The sequence below is a fragment of the Ambystoma mexicanum genome, chromosome 1q (assembly GCF_040938575.1).
Source record: "Ambystoma mexicanum isolate Mex_15411 chromosome 1q, UKY_AmexF1_1, whole genome shotgun sequence".
In the NCBI taxonomy this organism is placed as follows: domain Eukaryota; kingdom Metazoa; phylum Chordata; class Amphibia; order Caudata; family Ambystomatidae; genus Ambystoma; species Ambystoma mexicanum.
In genome coordinates, this window is record NC_090922.1 from 792923114 (window position 1) to 792946376 (window position 23263).

The 23263-nt window shown below is 43.8% G+C and overlaps 1 protein-coding gene across 6 annotated transcripts in view; it reads left to right on the forward strand.

Annotated features, from left to right (window-relative positions):
• ODR4 (odr-4 GPCR localization factor homolog) overlaps window positions 1-23263 on the forward strand; it is a 1066769-nt gene that overhangs the window by 840557 nt on the left and 202949 nt on the right. For 5 of the 6 annotated variants that reach the window (XM_069641378.1, XM_069641382.1, XM_069641381.1 and 2 more), the window contains one exon: window positions 16931-17116. The exons of the other annotated variant lie outside the window; for it this stretch is intronic. In XM_069641378.1, coding sequence (XP_069497479.1) covers window positions 16931-17116 — 186 coding nt within the window. The remainder of the gene's footprint in view (window positions 1-16930; window positions 17117-23263) is intronic. 6 annotated transcript variants of the gene reach the window in all.

Consider the following 23263-nt stretch of genomic DNA (forward strand, 5'->3'; position numbering starts at 1 on the left):
TGAGTCCTCTTACCGGTATCAGGTAATAATATTGCCATATATATGGTCACCGTAAATAATATCGCCGGGAAAATGTCGTGGCGATATTATTTGGGTGACCATATATATGGGGACAGGGGCAAAAACATTTTTTTTTTTAAATAAAAACGGTTTGGGGGTTGTGGGGGTGTCCCCCGCATGTTCCATGCAATTATGTTGCCACAAAAAACGGCCATTTTTCGGCGATATTTTTGCATGGCGAGATTTTTGTGGCGACATTATTACATAGAACCCTCTTACCACCTTTTTGCGCGAATGCTGGCACTCCTTATCAAACGCCTGGTTTGCAACCCCTTTATTTTTCCCGAAGCATCCATTTGGCTGAATCCATCATTAACCAGACAAGGAAAACTGCTATTCTGGCCGTCCTGGTATCTGAGCGGAATTCGATACATCAAAGACGACCTTGAAAACGGAGCATGAATCCCATTTACTTGTTTGAAGTGGGAGTTTGGCTTTATAGATTGCAGCTACGCAGAATATAGACAACTGAGAGGTCAGATATCTGCTAAACTTGAGCTCACACCTGAGAATTGCGGCCAAAGCACTGCCTCGTTAACCTTGGAACTCTGTGACCGAGCAAGTCATCCTGCTGCCACCGTGTACAATATCCTTGCATCAAAACTAAGAATGTCTCTGAGCTTGCAATCGTCTGGGCTGGTGAACTGAGCGAGGAAGTTAGTCCTGAATGTTGGGAGAGATGTTGCAATAATGTCTTCTTCTCGAGCATTGAATTGGAGGCTGAGAGCCACACAAACTAAACTGCTTTTTAGAGCATATTGGCCACCAGAAAGAATGTTTAAAAGATGTCTCTTAGATAATGACAAATGCTGGAAGTGTAACTGACCAGTATGATTATGATTGGTTATTTATAATGCGCTTAATACCCAGAGGTTTCTAAGCGTGGACCTGGGGATCGAACCTGTATTTCTCCTCATCGTCTTGACTTCCAAGGCGAGCGTGGTCCCCCTGAGCTATCCTCAGGCACTCTGAGTCACTTGCTATGGTTTTACGCCAAAACCAGAGATTTCTGGGTGGGGGTGTGAGAGCGGATGTGCCTGGTGCTGCAGTGTACAATCCCGAGAAAGGCTGCACTTCTGATTCTTGGGGATGTCACCCACTTGAAAGGCCTGTCATTTCCAAAGAAAAGGTGGGAATTAAGAGGCTGCATGCTTGCTAATAAAATTATATTGTGTGCCTGGAAATCCCCCAACTGCTTCACCATCGATGACTTGGTGGAGAATTTGCCGACTCAGTCCACGTACGAGAAGGCGATTTTAAAATACAGAGGAGAATCTGATAAATTCAATCATCTCTGGGGCCTGTTCCTGGACACCTATGGCTAAATGATTTGTTAATTGCTTCATGATATATGCATAATTTGCATGTCCCCTGAATTGTATCGTCATTATGATCTGGTTGCTTTGCTGTTTCTACAATGGTATCTGTTGGATGGGTGGTAGGCGTGACATTGATATAACATGTTATGTGATTGATGATTTGTTTTTTGTTTTTTTTCTGCTTTCTTTCTTGTCTTTACCTCACAACACGACAACAAACGTCTTCTGAGATGAATAGATTTTCTAGTAGGTTTACAAGGTTTTACTGTCAATATGCTTTGGTTGTACTGTTTGTATATGCATATGTGCTTTCACTTACTGGTGTTAAAAATAGAAATATTAATATCCAGAAGTGATGGTGCAACATGTGCTGAGCTTGCCCTTAAGAAATCACTGGATCGCGAGGAGCAGGATTTTCACAGCTTTGACCCTCACAGACGGGAAACCCCGACAGATCGGGCACAGTGTGGATACAGATAAATGTTATTAATGCCAATGGCAATGCCCGTGTTCGATCCACGTGTTAGAAAATGTGCCTTAAGGAGCTATTGTGGGCGCTATCAGAGCTACTAATATTGACCACTTATTAAACCAAAAAAGACTCTATTCATTTGATAAGGTTAAGGACGTGGCTTTAAAGCAATTGAGACTAGATTCCAACTTGTTAAACCCAGGAACGTACAGAATTAAGCTGTTGGCAAACAGTCTTGTTTCAAGCATGATGTGTTGCACTCCTGACTATGAAGCAAGGGGCCATGCTGCCCCTTCCTGTGGTAGTCGCATATCGGCTTGATGATGTGTCATCTGCTTTTAACAACTTGATCTACCCGAAGAGGTGCACCCACGAGACACCTCCCAACTGAGTTAAAGTGGGCATAAGCAGCGCTGGTCATTGGGCCGGCTCTCGTTGGATACGAGATCCGGCACCAGATGTGTAGCGGGATCTCGGGATCCAGCCAGAGTCAGCCCCCGCATTCCCCTGCTCTGCGCTGGGGAGAAGGAAAAAGAAAAGCGCCAGCGAGCAAACTGTAACTTCCTCTGTTGACCCCATGCAAGAGGTCACAAGAGGAAGTTACAGTCCTCAGCCACGACGCGGTTTATTTATTTATGCAATGTTCGTCGGATACATGTATCCGACGAACATTGCATAAATGAATAAATATTCAGGTATCCAACAAACATTGCATTAATAAATACCCCTATTAACTTCACACACGATGCAGCCACCCACCTGCTTTCAGAGGGGAGCGGCAGAAGCTGTGCTGGGTGTGGTTCAGGTAAAAGAAAACGTTGCTTATGGCGAACAGAAATCACCATGTTTGACTAGTACCCAAGGTGGAGTTTTTTTTTAATAAAATGGGATGCAAAACAATATTTACTCAGCAACACTGGTCAAAACTATTATCTGCATAGGGAAGCAACTCCTCACCAGTGTGCAGAAGTGGTTTAAAGCGGAATTGATATATCGTTTGAAAAAGAAGCAGCATGAAAGAAATAGCGCCGTTTGAAACTATTATTTTGGACATTTCCTTTGATCGGAGGTCAACTGCCAGCTCCGCCCCTTAACCTCGCCTCCTCGGGCACCTCCCCCCCCCAAACTCCTCCCCCGCCTTGGCCCTTGTGCGATCCCTCGCCAATTTCTGCCCATTTCCACCACTGGGCATAAGAGTGTGCATGGTCGTTGGGAGAACACAAAGATAGAACTTGGCCATCCATACCTGGCCCTATTAAATTCCCATATTGTTTTGGTTATTCTGTTTCCACTAGATGGCAATGTGTGCCCATTTTAGTACTTTAGTGGCAGTCTGTGTGAGTAATTAATGGTGCGCCGAAACCTACCTGCACCTATAGGGCCCTGAAGTCGCGCGCCCGAGGCGGACTACGGAAAAAGAGCCCCGCCAAAACATCAGGCCAGACCGGTTTGCGCCTAAATCTCCTGCTCCGTGTTAGCAGTCACATTGCAGTAAATCCTCTGCAGTTCTCAATGGCAATATGCATACTCATGTTGCCACAGTTACGAAATGTATGAAATGTTTGGATTAATGACAGGTTTATTAAGATAAGCAAATGTGATGTTATGTTGCAAGTTTTTTTTATACAGCGCTGAACAAACCGTGTGGTTTAAAAGCACTGTACAGAACAGAGCAGGGCATGCAGATTAACCAGAATAGCATTTTCTAAAAAAAAAGCTTATCTTGTATTGTGTTATGGTTTATATATAAACCTTCACGATATATTTCCAATACATTTTCGCAAGCGGTACCAAACACTAATATACAAACAGTAACATGAAATAATCCCAAATTCAACATTTCAAAAACAGTGTTTTTAACCGTTTCTTAAGACTGGGCAGATTTGTATCTGTTTTTAGAGAGAGTGGAAGGCTGTTCTAGAGCCCAGCACCCAGCACTGTAATTGCTTAGGAGAAATATGGTGTGAGTAGGATGTGTCCAGCCGTTTCCCCTCATTTTTGGTGGTATTTTTATGGGGGGCAAGCCCCACCCCATTCCTCCCTTCAGCATCTCCCAAATCATCTGCAAATATATATGTATTTTTAAATATTCCCTAACGCTGCACCGCCCATAAAAATGTTGCAAACAAATGGGGTGAAATGTCTGTGAAAAAAATGCGAGAAAATGGCTGTAAAATGGGGCACAGATTATAATCCAGGATCACGGATTCCACCTGTGAAACTTCTGCCACTAGCGCACCATTCGATGCAAGCCACAACTATATAGTGCCATGGCCATCTTAAGCACTTTTGGGGCATTGTGCACGGACATCTTTGGGACCCCCCTCCACCAAACCAAACGAATTAAGTGATCAAGAAGACTGGTCGCGCCCCCGCCCCCCAGCCATCGCGCTCACCGCTTTATAGGTTTATATGCTGTCTCGCAGCATAATAAGCACATTTACTACCTTACAATCTCCTTATCCTCTTCATTCTTGCTCTAATCAGAATGATAAACAAGTAGCATTTGAAGACCAACGGTACATACAGGATACTTTTTATCAATAAAATCCAGGAAGATATGCAGCCTGTAGGATTATAGCAGGACCGTACGTAAAAGGTACATGTAACACATAAGTCAGAGAACTCGCATTAGCTGCCTCACAGAATGCAAAAGTGCTCATGCATGAATAGAGCAGACCAATTGGAAGTAAGGAGAAAGCTACACGTACAGTAGCATGGATAGTAGATGCATATTAGAAGCTACCAGGAAGGTGTCTTTATCCAGACACACTGAGATTAGAAGTGGTGATATGGTTTTCAAATAGTTTTGCCATTAGATATCAAAGGAACAAATGCCTGTGGTGTGCTAAATATTCTCACTATTAAAGTGGAAGCAACCCTATAGCCAGTGAAGCCACTAATAAGGCTTTTATGAAGATCATACCATAAGAAGGAAATCACTCTGAAGGGCTGACAATTTTGAAAGGTTTAGGGACTGGCAATATTGAGAGGTTAGGCAATGCAACATTAAATGAGATCCCCAGGATCACACATTGGTTAAGGGTTGAAGGGGTGAACCTGGGATTTGTGCCAACTCTGCAATTTCTGCATGTGAACACTTTCTTTTCCAGTTCTTACCATGAACTAAAACAATCTCATTTTAAAAAAAACGGACCTTGAAAGTACACAAATCACATTACCAAACATGACCATTTTTAAACAAAATATTACAGAAGGGTGTTATGCAAAATGGGAATGGTTCTAGCTTCATTCTCTCCATCAAGTGGAGTATATAAGTACCAGCATACCAATCGATGTGATTTAACACATTTAATCTGGGTTGTCTTTTGTATGTTAAAGTTTTAAATACTTCCAAAACAATGGCTTGTGACATTTCCATTTATAAACATGCATAAAAACCTTTGACATTTACCAAAAAGCAAACCGTTTTTTGTGTCAAACAAGCAGACCTTAATATATGCTTGCCTGAGGCCTGCAACATCTGGTCCTCTCTCTTCTGTCTACCAACCCTTCCACCCAAATGGCCTACATGAGAAAAAAGATCAAGTAATGGGCTAAACGATGCCAGCAGCATGCAAGAAGGCAAACCTCAGAGAAGACAGCACAGTAATGTAAGATATATTAGATGATTTGACTAGGATCAATGTATCGTCTGCTGGCAAATCCAGGATACAAGCATGAACGCTTTCATTCCATAGTCTTGCATTTAGATACTTATTCAACTCTTGGACTAACCGTTTATGCCGTTATTGGAGGTGATTGCATAGGTTTTACAACACCCCATCTGAACAAACCAATTTCTAGACCTTCACCATACGGATGATATGTTAGGTTTTGATAGCAACCGCTATCTGGTGCAGAAACATTTCTGATAATAGCAGATGTTGTTCTGCAAAACCAAGTACATATGCAGTCAGTTGTATAATCTTCAGACATAGGAAAGGCTCAGCCAGCCTGACTGGAATGTGATATTCAAATTTTGCATATGAACACATATCTCCGCAACAGGTGCTTCACACACTGAGCTAACTTCTGAACTATTGTGGCACTCAATTTATCAATATGCATTTCACTGTTGCCTATTGCACATGATCAACATAATTCCCACAGGAAGGAAAGAATGGAAAGAATGCTACAGAGTTGTGCCGTAAGGAACACACAAACTATGTATACCAACCACAGTGAACACAGAAAGCAATACATGATGAATTGATCAAGGCAGAATGTACTTGTCAAAACAGAAAGGCAGTGGGTTTAGAGCCTCAGCAGCAGCCCATAAAATATCCTGACGTGTGCGATTTAAGACTGGTGAACAATGAAATCTTACTTCTTCAGATCAGGCAGCCTTGTGGGACCCCCTCCAAGCTGGGGGCCCTGGGCAAGTGCCCCTTTTGCCCTCCTATAAAAACGTCTCTGTATAGTGCCACTCAAAAAAGGAAACAAACCTCCCAGGCCCATCATGAAAAAAGTGTATTATTCAATGTTCTATAAGATTAATCATTTCTTAATGTGATTTTGCATTATTTGGCTGTATGAAGCACAACGATTGTTCAATAAAATCCTAATGATCATTCCCCCCATTTCTTTTGACTCCTTTTGCATTACGACTATGATACATGAGTTACATTTGTATCTATTCTACTATATGTACATACAAATGATTGTCCTATATTATTTGTTCATGAACCTTTATAAATAATAAAAACATTTTTGAAAAAAATAATAAATCCTATTTAAATCTTAAATGTTTTAAAAATGTGGCTGAGTGCAGGGCTGTTGAGCGGTGACTAAGATGGCTGCCTGGGCACGCAGCTCACAAGCCCGACGGAAGATTATTTTTAAATCCTCTATATAGAGGCTGCATAGCCATGTGAAAATTCCCACCCTCCTCCTCGAAACCCAGCTGCATGGTGTGCCTCTAATCGTGCCTCTCCTTCTAGTGATACGGGGCTCTGGCGACTGCTGCATCTTGGGGCCTGCTGGTGGAGCTTGTGTGCGCCAGACCGGACCCAGGCAGAACAGCTTCAAGAGTGCCAAAGCTTGCTTTACCAGCAACACCACCATGAATGTTCAGCCCAATGGGTTCCCCAGCTTGTGGAGGAGAGGCGGACCATGGGTGGGCATTGGTGGTCTGAACCTGTTGGCTGAGCAGTGTGCCCTTACTTGCTGGTACCGGTGTCAGGACGAAGCAGCGACTACCCTGGTGCCTTGACTTGGCACTGAATGTGCACCAATGTCTTTTTTGGGCCGGCAACTGTTTTCCCCTTCTGGCTGCTTTCAATGGGATCATCGCGCTCGGTTTGCTGATGGCTGGGCCCGTGCGGCAGCATACAATTTGATTTGCAGTGGGTGGGCAGAGACTGGATCGGGTCAAGCTGGCGTTGATGAGTTTTGCGCTGTGAATGGTGATTCATTGGTGGGACACTCCAGGCGTATTTGGAGGTTGGCCACATACCTTCCCCAGGGTCACCAGCAATTTGTAGCACTGGGGTTATGGTCCTACCCTGCTAAAGACTCTACTCCCCCACACTCCTCCCTAACTCCTACAATCATGACCTTGGGTGGACTAATAAAAAAACATGGCCCGATGGACACATTTACGAATACTCCTACAAGTGTCTGTTATAGCTCATCTATGTTGATGGCAGGAGCGGGTGATGCTGGCTGCGCTTGCACGCAATCCCGCCCAGACCCTATAATGGAGGACATGTAGCTGGGATTCGCAGTGGTCAACTCCAAGCTTGGTAATCTGACGGGAAATATTTACTCCATTCGCCCAAAGCTGGAGAAAGAAAGTGGCCGTATTACCAATACCGAGACCAGGATTGGGGAAACAGAGGACAGACTTTCCACAATTGAAGCTGACCTAGGGATTCTGAATAAGGAATAAGCCTCAGTTTAGATGAAAAGTGAAGATCTTGAATCCCATTCTAGGTGTAATAATGTGCAGATAGTTGGGGTACCCGAGTCATCTCTCAAAGGCCCAATGGAAACGTTTGTGGAAAGCCTCTTAACCACCATTTTGGGAAAACCTGCATTCTTCTCCCAGTTTCTTGTCATCAAGCTGGATTCCGTCCTGGCTTTTATATGAAAAACACTCTTCTTTCTCTCCTAAATTCAATTCTTCATGCTTGTCATCTTACACCATCATCTATTCTTGTCTTACTTGATTTTGGCGGTGATTATGATATAGCGGATCATTCTACACTTCCCTACAGACTTGCTTCCTTAGGGTTCTCTGACACCGCTCTTTAGGGCGTTCTCTCCTGTCTGTCTGACCATTCATTTGATGTCTCTTGGAAGGGGTCTGTCTCTGTTACACCCTATGTCTTGGGGTGTTCCACAGGGTTCTGTTCTAGGCCCAATTTTATTCTTACTCTACACATCACCCTTTGTTACTTGGATTTTTCACTATGGGTTTCAGGCACATTTATATGCTGACAATACCCAGATTTGTATTGCTTTCTCCGCATTCGACGATTCTATTCATCAACGACCGTTCGCTTGTCTCTCTGCTGTTAAATTATGGATGGCTTCTTGGTTTATTTGTGTTAACCAGCTCTACAAATAAGAGGTGTATCAGCCACTTTTACTGCCTAAAAATAGGCAAATACTCCCAGAAAATAAAAATAGGGAGTAAAAATAGTCACACCCAAAAAATAGGAACCGGACACATAGGAGCCTATGCCTCTGCTTTTATCCACACAGCTCCATGTACCAGTAGTGCACGCAGTACCAAAGAAGTCAACATGTGTATATTGTTGTACATGAATGCAAAGGTGCAAAGAAACAATGATTACAAAAACATTTGCGTTTTCCAGCTCAAATATACTTTTATCCACTTATAAAATACTCCCATTGGAAATTGAACTTACATTTTTACTTCATAAAAAAAAATGTGTACTCCCAACTTTAAAAAAATAGGTAGTATATTACTTCCAAATGTTATCTGCAGCACTGGTCTTAACACTAAAATAACTGAAAAACGATTTGTCCCTGGTTATTCTTTCTTTCCACCTCCCCGGGCTATTTCCTTTCCTCCCCTCCACCTTCCTGCGTGTCACCAAGTGCTTTCTTTCTCTTGAACCCCAAATTGCCACTGTGGTCCAATCATGTCAATACCACCTTTGTATATATTAGGACAATTAAGAAACATAACTTTCACTACTAAAATACTCTTGCAAACTATCGTTCTATCTCATTTTAACTACTGTTGTTCTTTATATGTTTGGCTTCCTAATTATGCTATTCCTCCATTATGTTCAATTTTACACTTGACAGTGAGAATTACATTGTTGCCTTCCTTTGACATCCAATATATCTACTTATTTGGTTAGTCTTCACTGGCTCCCAATGTAACCATGGTTTACATTTAATTTTCTATATCCCGTCTTTGAGTGTTCATGCCCTGCACCCCTTCTTTCTGCCCTTGATTTCTTCATATTGTCCATCTAGAGATCTTTGTTCTGCTTTGCAATTTCTTTGTTCTGTTCCTTATCCACCATGTGCACCATTTTGATTTTGATCTTTTCAATTTCTATCTCTAAACATTTGAATGCCTTTCCGCTGGACATTCATTCCTGTCACACTCTTAATCTTTTCAAGAAACGTCTTAAACTTTACCTGTTTAGTCTGGGTCTTCCTAAACCATTTGGAACTCTTGCTTTTGTGAGATTGTGTTTATAGTGTATGTTGTCACCTTTACATTGATTGTACTGTTGTCTCTGTTCAGTGGTTTGGATAAAAGTGCTATGTAAACTCTATAATAAATACAACTGAAGCTTAGGTAAGGTGTAACTGTTTATGGCTCCTTAATTTGACAATTGATGGCTCCATTTATTTGGCAGCTGAACTGATGAGTCTTGTAAACCTTAAAAGACCTAGAGCCACAGCACCATTTCTAGGACTGCCAGAACCTACCACTTAATCTTTAACTTGTGTGAAAGGGTGCTTTTACCTGTACTTTTTCACCCTAAGAGTTTCAAGGTTTGGTCACGTCCAGCCAATAAAAACCAGCAAGGCAGACACAATATCCACCCCTCCTGAGACAGACGAGCTGGGAAGGGCAGGTACACTGCTTCTGTTCCCTCTCGCACCCAAGCCCAAAATGTTATCAGGGGCACAATATGACTTTATAACCATGAATGGGAAGCCACAAACTCAGACCACTGGGGCCTTGACATTGTGGATTAGGGTTCTTGCCTCCCATCCTTACAGAAGCCCCACGGTACCTTCTTCCATGCCCCTTCTGGTACTGCAGCCATTGGAAAGGCCTCGGCTGCTGAAGGAAGCTGTACAATATGTACCATCAGTGGAATTTGGACTTCCAGTTTGGTATTTCTGCTGCTTCCTTGTCTCTAACAGCGAAAGTTCTTCAGAACCTTTTGGATTTGAGAACCATAAAGAAGCTCCTTCAGAAGGACCAATTCAGGAGAGTCACCCTTGTCAAGATCCTCCAAGTCTTTAAACCTGCAGGACGTGCAATTTCACGCCCCTATCCACCCCAACCATCAGAAGTACCTTTGTATTTTGGTGAAATGCATTAATTACTTCTATTAGGTACTCTCATTTGGCCTTGTTTTGGCCCTTTGAACTCGAGCGGTGGTAGCTCGTCTTCGGTGCATGTCTTTCTTACATTGACTGTCTTGTGAAGGTTAGGCGTGAGGAGAGAGTGGTTGAGGACCTCTGGATGATGTTTACCCTTCCACATACCTTGGGTTTTCCATTAACCTAAAGAAGTCCTTTCTGACTCCAGTTCTTCAGTGAAGTCCAACATTCTGAGCGGGACATGGCTGTGTAGTCCATGTTTTCTGGCCCCCGCCTGGGCCAGAGATTGTGCTTTTCCTACCTCAGGCCTCGGACCGGAACCAGCCACTATCACCCCCAAGACCAGCTTGATAGGAAGGGGAACTGCACCATCTGAAAATAAAATTGTTGTTAAAACAGGAGCTGGGCTACACCCACAGTCTTCTTCACTCCATTGTGACACAGACACCAAGGTGAATTGCTTACGGGTCCAAATGAGACCCATGCTTATTTATAAAACCTAAAAGAACTCTCTAAACATTTTCCCTATAAATACAACTCTTCTCTGGTCCCCTGTTGTGAGTTCCCTCTGAGTGATCTGCCCCATCAGACCACCCCCCCCCTTGAGGGGTCAAACAGAGACTTAAAGGAGGAACTGACGGGACAGATCCCTAACCCCTACCTGACATCCCCCACTGCAGACCAGGGCCACAAGATGGCTCCAGTCGGTGGCCTCACCCCCTCCGTGGCGTTTGGCAGGCCGCAACTTCCCTTACCTGTCTCATGCCAGGGTACCACACAGCACTTCCATATCCCTCCCCACTTCCTTATCTATACTTCTGCCCAAATCTATATACATCCTAATACATAAACCCCTACTGAATTATTAGCATGCACTAAAATCTTATAACTGTAAACATACACATGTTAAACCTGTAAATACATAATAAAAATTAACACATACATATATATCATAATGCACAATCACCTCTTTTCAGTACCAGTGGTGGTTCTGTTTTTGGCAATGGGGTTTGCCCCTGCTGGAAAATGGGGCTGTTACACCTCAGTCTTTTGCTTTTTGTTTGTGGTGTACCCTTCACTACATGGGGCACCACTTCACCATACGTGCGCCCCACACTTCAATGCATGTCCTTTGAAGTGGCCCTGTGTGCTACGTGGGGCTGCCTCATTTTAGTCGCTGGAGTCTACGGCCGCCCAGAGAGCTGAGATGTGATGGCTCTTTTCTTTTTCTCATTCCCCACAATTTTTTTTTTCAACAATCACTTTAAGAATGTTTATTCTCTCCTACCCAGCCCACTCTTGGGCAGGGGAGATCTGTCCATTTTTTTTTCTTTCTTCCCACATTATATCTAGCGCCATGGTGTGTTGGGATGGTTCAGTCCGGGTAAATCCACATGTAAATAACCCATTTACATTCAATAAAATATTTTCCCCATACCATTCCATGGTGTCTCTGTTATTTGTATATTTTCCTCAGTGAACCAGCATGCAGCCCTGCACAGCTGGGCACAATTTGGTCCACAGGTTACAGCTTTCCCGCCCTCGGAGGGACAAGCATCCAGAACGCAGCTCTGTTCCAAAAAAATATGAAAATAGTCTCAACAGCTCGCCTGTTTTGGACCTACTGCACTCTAATCGAGTGACTAACTCTTCTCTTAGAATGAATTGAGATTTAATGGGAAATTCTATATAATCTGAAAATAATTATATATTTGAAACTGTTAAACAATTAGCTTCCTAACACATTTATACATTTAATTCAAAATGTGTCCAATTAACATCATATGTACATGTTTTTCATAACACTTGCTCAAACAATGTAGCAATTCTTCATTTTTCTACAATGAATACATATCTAAATGAATTTGTCCAATCAACATTTCTGATGATGCTTCAATATAACTTATTCAAGTTCTTAAAACATATATGACTGTAGTAAAGTGACCCAACGTGTTTTGAACAGTTCTCTAGCCTTCATCAGTGCACAGTCCTGAACATAAATCCTACAATTTAATAAGATATCTATTAATAATCTTATTCATTGAGCTGTGGGGCATTTAATAAAAAAATACAATAAAAGCCGACCTAACTAACTTGTTACGCAGAATTTCAATCTGCCTCACTGTTAGAAATATCTTGGGGTTGTCATTCGTTGTGTTTATTAGTATTTATAAATCAGTATCCATCCATGATGCACATATCAAAAATATATTTTATTCCATCAATAAATAACACCGGAATCTAAAGTGGACTCAGCCCTGTTGTTTCAAGTCACTCAAATGTAGAATTTCTTTGGGTAAAACAATCTGCAACCTGCAATAACATTAATATCTCAGTAAGTGTACTTTCCCTAAGTATAATATTGATCATAAGATACCTAACCAAGGTCACCAATACGACATATCTATAATCTTGACGTTAAGCCATGTCACTCCTCTATTTAATTTCCAGCAGTTAAACCGGAGCTTTTGTTCTTGGAGAATTTATAGTCGACAGTAAAACACCTGTGAAAATATGTGGGCATTTCGGCAATAGAAAGAGAAAAGCGACTTATATCGAGTCCAACTGGGCACCATCTTAAGTCACAGTTAAACATTATTTAGTAACGTTTCAAAGCACCATTACAGAGGCTACCATTGACATATTCAGCTTAACTCTTAGGAGTCCGAAAATAGTCTGACACAAGTTTGCCATGTTTTTGGTTACAGGCATTTATTAAAGAAATTGGGGTTGTGAAAAGTCCTCTCTGACCCTGCTCTAAGAGGATTTCCCTACCTAAACAAAAACGAAGGCTATGTCCGTTGAAGGATGTCAAAAGTAAAACTGCCCGGTGTCCAGCGTTCTATTCTGATCCTCACACTACGAACTTAACTCTAAAGTGAAGAAGGGAATTTGTCTTTAACCTTGGTTGGTTTGGAAAAAAGTGTTAAAAAAGGAAGAATACACAATTAAACAAGAGGTTCCTCGATGACACAGTTCTGGGTTGAAGAGGATAGTTTCCTTCCCCTTGATTTGTCTTTACTCTTTGAGATTTCCATACACCATAGTTCTTTGGGGCGTCTTCTGGCAAAACACAAAACTTGTACAATAATCCTTTGACTTCAGACTTTGAGCCTCTCTTTGCTGACTACAACTCCTGTATGACAACTGTTGCACAACTTTGGGTTCCTTTCAAGAATTGTTCTTTGTGCCTCTCCTGGCCCAATGTAACAGGCCCACTGTAACACTTACATACAACACTCTGTCTTCTTATTCAATTCCCTGGTATATGTCCCTGCCAGGACATCTGCTTCTATTCATATGGGGTTGTCACCCTCTCAAAAACTCTTCTGTATATTGTATTTGATAATGCATTTTTCCGATGTATTATCTTTCTTCTGCTTGCTTCGTATTGACACTGTGTACAACTACACATAAGAAAAGGGTTCATTTGCAATTCAAATTCCCTTTTACTATGTCTATCTCTTTTCTCCATTCATGCAGGTAATTTTCAGTTACACGTCCTCTGCGTGTTCGCCGATATGCCTCAGTGCCTTGGTGTCCCCATTCCTCTCAGGATAACTCACTGGCTTCTGCTGGCATCGATTTCTTCTCTTGTGGTCAGTCGGGGAAGGTTTTCCACGTCTCTATCTCTTGCGCAGTCTCCTTTACTTCGCTCGCCGGTCCTCCACAGCTTTTTCCCAATACAGCTGCTGTCTTGTTGGCTTCAGTAAGCAAACTGCTCCTCCCCTGCTTCTGCGAATGCCCAGGAGTTCTCTACATGCTCCTGGGGTTCCCTCAGCGTCTCTCAGTTCTGCAGTTTCTTCACTGGGCTGTGAGCCTCTTGGCACCACCATACCGGGAAACAGTAGAACACGCACTAGGTTCACAGTCTCTTGTTCCGCCTTACTTGATCCTCTCTCTTCTTCATCTCAGTGTTTTGTGAATTCTAGGAACAGAAGTCCATTGTAAATGTTTGACTCATGGAAATGGATGATTGATAAGTGGAAGGAAAAAAGGTGATTCTATCAGACTGACAATGGTGGTTCACAGATTTAACTAGAGGGGTTTCCCTGTTGTTCATTGGAAAAATGTGTGGAAACCTGGCAATAAACCATGAGGGTCTCAGACACGGAAGGATTATTCTCAAGGAAAACATGGCGGATACCAGGTTTCATTAGATGGAGTCATGACATCTCCCCGGTGCCCGTCTCCTCCCATGTGGTCCTCCCTCTTATTGCTGACCCCAGGGTCAGGACCAGGCAGTTACTGCTGGGAGTTCCGTAATGACTCCATCGGATTCATCACATACCCTTCCCCTTAAAATGCGGCTTCACGCACAAGGGCAAGGACATGAATGTTTCTCAGTGGATCCCCCTACACAGGAACTATTATTTTCCAGATTTGGATTCCCAGTTCCAGATAGGCCCTTCTTGAACAAAACCATTTTCATCCCAGGACTCTAAGGGAAAATAGGCGAACAAAGCTTTGATGGCACTTCTTTGAATAGTTTCAAAGCTCAGAAATCGGTGCCAATTCTAGTTTCTTCCGGTAGCCCAGGAATAATGGCAGCGTTGATTTGGGTCAACTCCCCCTGCACTCGGTTGGTGACAGGTGTCTTGTGGTACAACTCCCCATCTCCGTGAACACAGGTCATTTTAATGGGGTTTCTCCTTTTAAATTCCCTTGTGGAAATTGCCAGCCCTTATTGCTGTCTGTTTACTGCCTGAGTCAATCAAGGCCATTACCAACACTCAGTTCACTGTGGCAGCATCATGGGACTTAAAAGATGTCAACCCACAAAAGAAATTGCTGGAAATGCTCAACCAAGTTCCATTAGTCAAACATTTACAATGGTCTTGATGGGAAGTCATTTTTCATAGATTGATGAGTGGAATGAAAAAAGGTGATTCCATCAGCCTGACAAGGGTGTTACACAGATTTAACTAGAAGGATTTCCCTGTTCTTCATGGGAAAAACAGTGGAAACGTAGCAATAGGCCATGAGTTTCTCAGACACGGGACGGTTACTCTCAAGCAAAAATGGGGGATATCACGTCTCACCTGATGGAGTTATGACATCTCCCCGGAGACTGTCTCCTCCCATGTGGTCCTTCCTCTTATTGCCGCCCCCAGGGTCAGGTAGCGGCTGTCGTCCCCTGGCCACATCAGAGGAGATAGTGCCGGGATTTCCATGATGACTCCACCGGATTCATCACATAACATTCAATATAAGTATACATAATAGCCCATAGTTCAGCGATTACATATTTGTTAGACAATATATTTGTGAAATCTGCCAAGTGAAAATGTTTTAAAGACGTTTGTCTCATTAATGTTGGTCATTGGAGTATTTCTCATTAATATGCGATCGGTGCTTATAATAAAAAATTGCGCAAAGTCAAACGAACTAGAGCTGGTGGCTAATGCTTCCCATTCATCACTGCCATGCAATGGAACTCCCTCCCAACCCAGCTCAGAGGAGAAACATCCCACTCACTTTTCCACATAGCTATCAAAGCCTTGCTATATGGCTGAACCCGCCAGCTGTTTAGCTTTCGTACATAATATGCCATGTAGAGCACTATTTGTCACTGCCTTATTGTAAATAATGTTTTACATGTAACTTATATGCACATGCCTTGTAACTAAGTTGTCCTCTTGTAACAGCGCCTCGAAACCCTTGGGCTGTTTGCGCCTTATAAATAATTAAATATTGCAAGCAAAATAGCTGTCGCTGATCTAAACTATTTATGGTACTGTCAGGGGACCTTATTTTAGTCCGCATAACTTTTCAGAATTCATCGAGCGGATGAGCAGGCCTGGCAGGATAATTTGTGGACTTTCTGGATGCCTTGGCCGCAGATGTAATGAGAACAGTTGCTCATATGTCTTGGGGTGGAAATGGTAATGATTTTGGCAATACCTTATTTTTTTATTACTTCTGGTTAGGAGGGTTGGTCATCCTTTGTCAGAAAAGCAACAATAAACGGATACAGTGTGGTCACACTAGTAGACATGGGTGTGGTGGTCTTCCATCCCAGCTCCCCACCACACATTTCATATGCCGGAGGAAATGTTTTGAGTTGGTTTGGAACTCTGATGACTATAGGGGGGTGAGGAAACACACATGGTGGCTGGAGTGATCTGATAGTTGTGATCAACGGGTTCCGTAGCTTGCTGTTACAACAAAGAAATATGAGATGCCTCCTTACATCACAGATGCAGTATCATTAATATTTTCATCATCTGACTCATGACTAGGTAGAGCGGTCTGAATACTAGTGTGTTCTGGTCCACGAGTGAATAAACATACTGGTTAGGTTTTAAGGGATCATCCCTACACTGCCAACTGCTGCCTGTCCAGTACCCCTACACAAAATGCCATAACAGCCAAGCATGTTGCCTGTATCTTTTATGAATACATGGAGAATTCTATGTACTAGTACATTAATGGAGTTGTGGCACAAAAGAATATTATTGTTTTGGCTTCCTGATTGAATATGTTTGTGAAATGTAGTCTTTTGACATGCTATGCTTTAATTTCGCAGCGTTCGCCAATAAAACACACACGCTGCCTTTGAGAGTCTTTGCGCCAATTGCCGGATCCACAGTAAGACTGTGTGACTATATGTTTCGGGACGAGACTGTGGGAGATATACAGGAGCGTTTTCTGGAAATGTTGGATCTGGATTTGGAAGAAAAGGATTTCGTTGTTGCTGAAGTAATTGACAAAGGTAATTAAATCTTATCTTCAGGCAAAGGAATAAAGTGTCTGTTTTTAGGAAGCCTTTCTAAAAATTAAGTGTTTCCCTTTTGGATGCTAAGGGGTGGTAAACACTAGTGCTGGTGGTGTTGTAATCAACTTATCAACTTTTAGTTGGATGCTTTATTTTCTTTAAATACCCTCTAGTTTGTTTTAGAAAAGGAATAGAAGGATGCTTTTGTGTAAAAGGAGTAATTATTTGGACATTATAGCTGTAGTTTACTTTGGTAAAAGCAGAATAATCTGAAGTCTGTACACCAGTGTTTTGTCACATACATATAAATACTGTAGAACAAGCGTATCAGGGCACAATTTCCTGACACACAAATATTTTGCACTTCTTAGTACATGATATACATCATTTAATCAATTGTACGGTCATGAGAACAATTAAAGGTGCAACCTATTTGCTGAAGCCCATTTATTGTTAACGTCATTAAAGAGCTATAATTTTTCTGATGGGATATGTTGGTTTTATTATTTTATTTTTGCTTAAAAAATGCACTAATCAAGTGTACTCTTTGTAGTATCCTTTTAATTTACAAAAGATTGTATAACTTCATAAACATTCTGACATGTTTAGCTTAAAAAGTACTTTAAGGCATCAGTCTGACAAAAATAAACACAGCCATATACTCATGTTGTCCACATCAAATTTGTAAAGAAAAAATCTTACATCTTATAGTACTCATATAAATGTGAAGCAATAATGAGTAGACACTTCAAAAAGAAATATATTTCTAATGGATTGTGTCCTCCCAAGGATTCCTCATTTTAGACATATTCTTCCTGTAGCAGGGGGCTCTGCCGTAGAGGATCTTTGGCGCTGTCATCATAGAGTCCAGTCTTGATGTTTGTGTTGGTACAAGTAGGCCGCACTGTGCCCCATGACTTCAGTTACTTTTTTCTGCATGCTCAGTGTGCTTCTCTATCCTTCGATGCCTCCAAAAAAATAATTCTGATGCATTCAAAGAAACGACACCTTTCGGTGAACATGTTGACTCTAAAACCCTCCCGTTTCAAAGGTGTTGAGATTGCGAAACAAAAGTGTAATTGACCGATGCTCATCAGGTTTGTCTGTGGTGCCTCATTACCGATCAAGCCATCGCTGATTGTGGATCAGGCCAAAACATGTCACTGAACTGGGGTAACTGACGCCGCCCTTTAAGATGAGATAGCAATACTTTGAGATGGATGGGGATGCAGAAGATACTCAAACATCAATAATAAAACAAACTCAGGAAGTTGGCAAATCACATCTGTTTTATTAAAAATAGTCTAAAACAGGGAGTTACAACTAACAGCGACGATTGTGTCGATCTTTTCACTCAGCAAGGTTCATAAAAAAGCAGGTTATATAGTAAAAACTCATCCTCATTGATGTCATCCTACGTGGCAAACTTCAAAAACCTATTTGGAAAGGCTTAAAGGGAACATCTAGGTATACGTTTCATACTTGTTGGCAAGGTGATTGGATCTCTAAAATCAGGTGGGGCAACTAAGTCCTCCTCTCATACAGGTCACTATGAATGTCCTGAAATACACAACGTCCCATTGGTTACACAAACTATGGGGCTCTCTATTACGTGGCCCTCTATAATTGGTTGGCATCCTTCTACCTCACTGTTCTTTTCCATATACGCCAGCAGCACGCAGGCTGGCATCCAGGTGCTCGTGGGTTGGTCTTGACCATAGCTTCCCACCAATTAGCCTGTCATCTATCATCACCCTTGCAGTCAATTAAGGCTTTGATCTTGGCCTTGGAAATGTTCCTTGCTCTGGAGAATACGGGGGAGTGTAGCATACTCTGTCTCCTGGAGTTGGCATAGCACGTCATGATTATCTATTTTCACTCATCCATGTGACTGAAGACCATGTTTTAGAGTTCTGCTGCATTTAAAATACTATTATTTAATGAACCTCTGACGTCTTCATTGTTCTCGTGCCTGTCATCTGAACAGAAGTTGGTTCTTTTCACAGGTTTGTAGCTACTGTCTCATCATTGAAGCCCAGAGTGGCCTTGACTTCTTGGTGCTGGTCCAGCCTTGCCTTTCTTTGATTCACCACTGTAATTCAATTGCTTTTCATCTGCGACTCACCGGAAAAGCCTTTCTTTTTCTGTGTCCAGCTCTGCTAAAATGCGTTTGTGGAATTGACCATAGTTCATTCGCTCCTGTGTATATATATATATTTCTGAGGCTTGTGGAATCTGCTTAGATCACATGCTGTGTATAGGCCGACATCTAGTGGAAGCTGCAGAGTATTACAGTTTGTTTTTCGAAACTCGAAAATGGGCGTCGACACAGGGCGTGCCAGTAATACTATCCCTAGTGCAACGTCCACTGTACCCATGATCCCTCACGCGTGTAGGACCCTCAGATTGTTTTTTTCCGCCATACTGGTCAGAAGCATTTCGCGGAGTTCCCTGGCCTTAGCCATACTTTTGCATCGTTATATTTTCCCCATTCTCCACCCCAACGTCGAGTCACCGAACTTCCACACTTCAACGCCGGCCCGGAGAAGAAATCGACGGTCGCGAGCTGCATGACGGATTTGGGCCTCGGAAGGCCTCTGGCCTCGGCCCGGGCCTCGGAAGGCCTCTAGCCTCGGCCCTGCAAGTAGGGAGAGTGGGGGGTGGACATACTCTACACTCTTTTGGTATATAGGTACATTCTTATATATTCCTACACTTATCAGCCCGCTGCCACAAGGTGCGTATGGAGGGTACCCCTTTCCAATTCTGCCCCAAGTGCAACCGCAAGTACCCTTGGGTTGACAGACACGCCACGTGCAATCTCTGCTTGCCGAGGGACCACCCCAAGGTGAACTGCACAGCGTGTAGTAGTTTTAAACCAAAAACACTTAAGGACCGTTCGATCAAGCGTTGGGCCCACCACGCCAGGCATCAGGAGGCCACGGCAGCGGAGGGCGCCTTCAGCGATGGCAGCAACGCCGTGCTTTCAGGCGGCGAGGGCAACGTGGAGTCAAGAGACAGCCGAGCGCAAGTCCCCGACCTCGGAATGTCGTCCGGCAGGGCGGCTATGGGGATGACACCCGGCGACAATAGCGCTACCCACAGCACTTCCACAAAGCAAGTCCAACCGAGACTCGATGCGCATGTCGAGTTCTCGGGAAGAGACACATAGAGAACGGTCCGAATCGGTGTCCTCTGGGCGTTCTCGATCTAGATTGCCGCATGACTCCAGGCAATCATCCACTGTTAAGAGTGCCTCGCTCCCCAAGGTAACGGAAGTTCGATCGTCGGAAGACGAAGCCGACTTCCACCCCCAGACCGCACTCCAGGAGTCGGCGCCCGCAGACCACGTAACGGCGGCTCCCGAGTCCCTACCTCCACGTTCTAAAAATAGGCACACTAACCCCGAACCTCGACGCCAGGCGTCGGAAGGCTCCGAAGGGGCGAAAAGGCAGGGAAAACACTCTTCCAGCCAAGGGATGGGGGGAAAATAACAAAGGAAGCAGTCTCAACCTCCTTCCACACCTCTAAGTCTTTCCACTCCACTTAAACAGACAGACAAGTCCCAGTCTTCTGTTATCCCAAAGACACCTGCTAAAACCAGTAAGTCTAGTCAGGATAAGGCGGAGAAAGTTCCAGAAAGGGTCATTCACAGTTCTAGAGAATGGTCTAGTGATGACATAGACAGGGTTATGTCAAGGATGTCATCATTGGCAGATTTTTATGCAAAAAACCCTGAACACTTTCTCTCTTATACTCCCGACGGGTCAGCACCCTCAGGCTCTAAGGATCCAATACCTCCAAGTAAGAAGTCCCGGTTTGAAGCCCCAACCCGGTCTTCGGACCCCTTCTATATACAGCCCTACTCTCAATATCAAGGGGATACTTCCTTTTGTGAGGATCCAGATTTGGGCATGTTGGAAGAGCAAACTGGTAAGGGCTAATATGGGGATTATGAGGACCAAGAAGAGGAAGAGGAAGACCCTGAAACCTACAGAGTAGATTCCCCGGTAGAAAAAGAACCCCCGGTTACCGACGCCCCTCTCGACAACCAACCTCTCCTGAATGAAGTTCTGTCCCGAGCGGCAGAACACTTCCTCATTGACATCCAGGGTGCTCAGGAAGAGAGGGACTTCGCTGAGGAGTTAGTAGGAGAAAGGAGACCTGTTGTGCAGGCCATCCCTATCCTTAAGTCTATTCAGAGAAGAATAGACCCTTCACTTGTAAATCCCAACCTCACCAGGGCAGTGAACCCAAGGATTGAGAAAGTTTTCAGGGAAGCCCAATCAGACCCACTATACAAAAGGGGGCATCGGAAGCCAGACTCCCTGGTAGTTACAAACACCCGTAAGAGGGCGGGGACACCCTTGTCATCGTCCGAAGCTCCTCCCGACAAGGAGAGCAAGAAACTATATGGGTTGGGCAGGAAGATAGCCTCCACTTCTGCCTACCAGGCAAGGATTGCCAACTCCGCCGCCCTGTTGGCCAGTTACAACTGCCACCAGTGGGAAGAAGTCGCGGCACTCATAGACTCCGCCCCAGAACCCTTAAAGAGTCAATTGGCACGCGTTTCCACGGAGGGAAGAGCCGTGTCCGGTTGAATTTTAAAAGCAACCTTTGATGCTGCGGATAACGCCGGCAGATTGATAGCAGAAGGGACTGTTATCAAGAGACGCGCTTGGTTACGGCAGTCTGGATTCAAGGCTGAAACCCAAGCATCATTGTTAGATAAACCGGTGGAGCCGGATCTTTTGTTTGGTAAGGCGGTCGAGGATACGCTGAAAAATGCCAAGGATGAGTATGAGACACTCAAATCCCTAGGCCAACTAACCAATAAACCCCCTAATCAGAGAGGGAATGGCAATTTTCGTCACCCACGCGGACAAAATTCCCAGAGAGGATCTAACTATTCCCAGGGGCAGGGTACACCATGGAACAATAACAACCAGCAGTCTACCCAGCGTTATGGCAGGGGTAATAAAAGAGGACGTGGTAAAGGTAGAGGCAGCCCCAGTAGAGGCGGCGGCACGCCTCCACCAAAACAGTGACGCTCCATTCAGGGTCCCTTCTCAGGCAACCCCAGTAGGGGGACGCATTTTCAACTTCACCCAAGCTTGGGAAGGGATCACATCAGGCAGATGGGTGCTGTCCACAGTATCTGCAGGGTACTGCATAGAACTGTTAGAGCATCCCGAAACCACCCTCCATGACAAAAAATACATTCTTTGGACCACCAGAAGATCCTCCTCGAGGAGATTGTCAATCTGCTAGCAAAGGACGCGATAGAACTCGTCCCGGGACACCAGGTAAACAAGGGTATTTATTTAACTTACATCCTTGTGCCAAAAAAAGATTTGTCAATGCTTATTTTCATATTTCCATGTTCCCAGCGCACAGAAAGTACTTGCGCTTCAAGGTGGACAGTCGGCACTACCAGTTCAAGGTACTGCCCTTCGGGATAGCTTTGGCTCCAAGGGTATTCACCAAGGTACTGGCGGTGGCGGCAGCACACCTACGCAGGGAGGCAATCCCAGTGTACCCTTACCTGGACGACTGGCTCATCACGGGGGAGACCCCAGTAATTTGCAGAACAAACATTCAAAGGACGATCGACTTCCCCTTCAAATTGGGTTTCTCAATAAACGAAAAGTCAAGTCTGGTGCCAAGCACCTCCAAACAGTTCCTAGGAGCTATCCTAGACACTCAAGAGGGGTTGCCCTTTCCATCAGAGGAAAGAATTCGGAATATATTACTGCAAATTCCGCATTATCAGGCCAGTCGCCAGATAACGGTACGCAAAGCAATGCGTTTGCTGGGCATGATGGCGTCATGTATTTACCTGGTCCCCCACGTGCGCCTGCGCATGCGTCCCATGCAGGAATGGTTGGCGAAACAGTGGTTTCAGGCAAGTGGTCAGTGGGACGATCTAGTGGTCGATTCGCCAACACTTGTACAAAGCCTTCGCTGGTGGACAAGAGAAAATCTGTCCAAGGGGAAACCCTTTTACGATCCCGAACTACAGGCGGTAGTCACAACCGATACATGCCTGACAGGTTGGCAAGCTCACTATCTCCACCACACAGCTCAGGGTCTCTGGCCTCACTCAGTGGCCAGGAATCAGATCAACCTACTAGAGCTTCTGGC